The following is a 3217-nucleotide window of genomic DNA, read 5'->3' as shown; positions in this document are numbered from 1 at the left end:
ATCCGAAATCTGATCCAATCCAGCGGTTTGCAAAAAATAAAATCTAATCAAATCCGAATTAGTGCGGTTTTAGTCGGTTTTCGGTTTGAATCGGATTCGATGAGTGATTTAATTTGGATCGATTTGAATTTGAACACCCCTAAACAGCACAGTTCAATGCTTATGAGTTTACTGAGAAAAAAAACGGCAATAACAGCAGAACAAATCAATTATCATTTATCACAAATTTCAGATTCAAAACACAAATCAATAACCGGTTCGCAGTTAGACCGATTCGACCGATCGGTTCAGTATGGTTTTCAGAACATTGATTGTTTCAGAAATTACATGAGGCGAGTCAGAAAAAGCAATAAGCCTCGAGTGAGGCCAATCAAGTGGCACCCTCAGCTGAATTGGTTAGGTAAACATCTTTTAGATAAAACATTGAACATGATGTATTTTGTTTTTATATTTCAAAGGACAGAGGTGTGTTATTCTCTATTTTCTATGACAAGAGATTGTGTAGTAACCAAAGCTACTAAGAGCAAATTGAAAGAAATCCATGGACAGAGTATGAAAATGACTATAAGATTAACAAATAATATATATGGCATTGTTTACAGCAATGTATGATGAAGCAGTATCTCACGTTATTTTAATGTATGGAATTATGCAGGGTATACTCATGTAGCTGAGAATTTAAGAGTTTCATTTAACATATTCTTCAATATGCCATGCACATAAGTCTTGCCTGGCACACATATTGTTTCTGCACTTAAATATCCTTTTAATGTATGATTTGCTATTTGTTATATTTTTATTCTGTGACTTGGTGTTCTGGTCTGATAATCACTTAGTACACAATTATTAGCATAATTTTATAATGATATATATACAATGAAGGAGAGAAGAGAATTGATATAAATTACACACTAAAAATCATATTTTTTGAGTATGTATAAATTGATGATCATATCAGTTAAATAATAGATTCATGGAACGAACTAGATAATATTCATGCATGACGAAAATTTATATATTTGGATATATAGTATTTATCTATCAATTAATATGGATATATTTTAAATGGAGTTTTAAGTGCTTTTTTTTTTACATGAAAAATAAACTATAAGAAACCAATGTTGTGTTATATAATGCTTCAAAACCTCATGATACTTTTGCACCTTGAAGATTCCATTTCTCACATGTCGTTTTCCATGAATGAATAGTCATTAATTATTTTAGCAAAGACACCTTTCTCTAAATAGCCTTGTCATAAAATTTTTTTATACATTGCTTATAATGAGTTTAAAAAGAATGGGAGGAGGGGGGTAATCACTACATTATATTGAGGAAGAAATTGGAAAGCTAATAAAAGCTGATTGTTACATCTAACAACAAATATTCCTTCTAAACTTTTTTTTTTTATTCTGCTTTTTTGTCTTAAACCGAGTACAATTTCTCATCAGGGCACAAATTAAAGTGCGAAAAGAATTATTCGACAAGAACAGGAAGAAGAACAAACAAATTATGTTAAAGCAGTAAATTGCAATTGAAAAATACACATAGTAGTGAGATAAATAAATTCGATAACATTAATAACCAAGTTGGTAGTGTTAGAAAGGCTTCACCAAGAGAAGGCGCAAACAGGCTTTAAGAGTCAACAGACTTGGGTTTGGGTTTGATGAGGCGCAGCATTTTGGATGAGTTGCTTTGAAGACCATTTGGTGAAACTAAGCTTTCATGGTAGATACAAGCCATCCTATACTTGACATATTTATCAAAAACAGGATTGTTCTTCATGCCGGAGCCGTCAATTTCACGAAAATCTACGCTCTCATCTTTTAAGTTACACAAAACTATGCCGAAAGATGGACACAATGCCAAAAGAACATCACTTTCCGAGATGTAAAGAGGTTGTAAACAACGAAAAGGATCTGAATAAGTGAAATTTTCATCGACCGGAATCACTGCCAATTTAATCCAAGATTGAGCATCTCCGTATTCTTTCATCTGCCACACAATCCACTTGTATACAATACACTTGAATGTATTCTTATGCTCATAACAAACAGAAAGGCAGTTTCTCAAGACACACAAGTGAGTTAACCTTTTAAAATGAGGATCTAAAGCTATTTTACCTTCAGGTAGAGGAAAATGACCATAAATCTCTTTACCCAAGTCAAAATAAAGAACCACGTCATTAACAATCCAATTAAGAGTGCATAATCTGCTACTACCAAAAAATTCCCCTTCCCTATTAACATTCCAACAAGGGTCGTCACTTGGGACACCAAGTAGGGCTAATGGGATATCATCAATTTTTCTCCATGACGAAGTTGGCCCAAATGTATAAATTCTGGTACTAGACTCAAAACGAGATGGCCGCCCTTCCGTCCTTATAGATGCAAAAATTTTGTAACTGTCACTGAGATGATCGTAACCAAAGCCACAAAAGCGGACTTGGCCGCTGATTCCCGGAGATTCGAATGTGAATCCGGTACAGGGGTTCCACAAGATGGCATGCATGTATTTGAAGGCATGTGCATCAACCAAACATAACAATCCATTGCAAGAACCAATGATTCCGTAGTAGCGTTGTTCCGTGAAGCAATCGCCTTGATTAGATTTGGAAGGATTGTCCAAGATTGAGTGTACGGAGAGAAGTCCGATGCTGCCGCATCTCACGTCATTTCTGTAGGCCCCAGTGAAATAAGCAATTTGTGGCGTAGTCAAACTTGGATCAAGTAAGCATGAACGACGAAGGTGGTTGCAGGTGAAGTCGGGGGAGGAGATTAGGTTTCTCCATGAAGTGCACACGCTCCTTAAGGAAACAAGCGTCCTTGCCGGAAGCCTCAGAAAGATTTCTATTATCGTCTCTTTCGGAAGGTCTGTTAACAGCCGCGTTCTTGGCGTGGGACAACTGACCATTTCCAGCCGTCTCGATGCTTTTTCCTCCGCAATCCGCATATCGTCAGCCCTAGCCGCTCAGTTTCAATTTGAATTTATGTTGCAACTTGCTAGATCGATCCATCTATTCTATGCTATTTATATGTAGGTTTTCAGGTTTCATCATTACTTCATTAGCATCTCCATGGGCCCAATTGGCAGGCTTTTCAATTCAATGGAATCCAAATTGCCAATCCATATTAGATATAGTTTTGTTTTACATACAATTGCATAAATTAAGATAGGATACAACTTTTCTAAATCGATCAATTAAATATAAACAGCAAAG

At 35.7% G+C, this 3217-nt stretch overlaps 1 protein-coding gene across 1 annotated transcript; it reads right to left on the bottom strand.

The window, feature by feature from the left end:
* Positions 1-1632: 1632 nt before the first annotated feature.
* Positions 1633-2949, bottom strand: LOC130946102 (F-box/kelch-repeat protein At3g23880-like). The gene has a single exon (XM_057874782.1). It carries the CDS (start codon positions 2947-2949, stop codon positions 1633-1635), a length of 1317 nt encoding a protein of 438 aa, XP_057730765.1.
* Positions 2950-3217: the final 268 nt, after the last annotated feature.

The sequence above is a fragment of the Arachis stenosperma genome, chromosome 8 (assembly GCF_014773155.1).
Source record: "Arachis stenosperma cultivar V10309 chromosome 8, arast.V10309.gnm1.PFL2, whole genome shotgun sequence".
Lineage (NCBI taxonomy): Eukaryota > Viridiplantae > Streptophyta > Magnoliopsida > Fabales > Fabaceae > Arachis > Arachis stenosperma.
This window is presented reverse-complemented; position numbering and strand designations above follow the sequence as displayed.

What these genes read in the sequence shown, in the direction of transcription:
- LOC130946102 (XM_057874782.1), bottom strand. Translation starts at nt 2,949, where the DNA reads ATGCGGATTGCGGAGGAAAAAGCATCGAGACGGCTGGAAATGGTCAGT.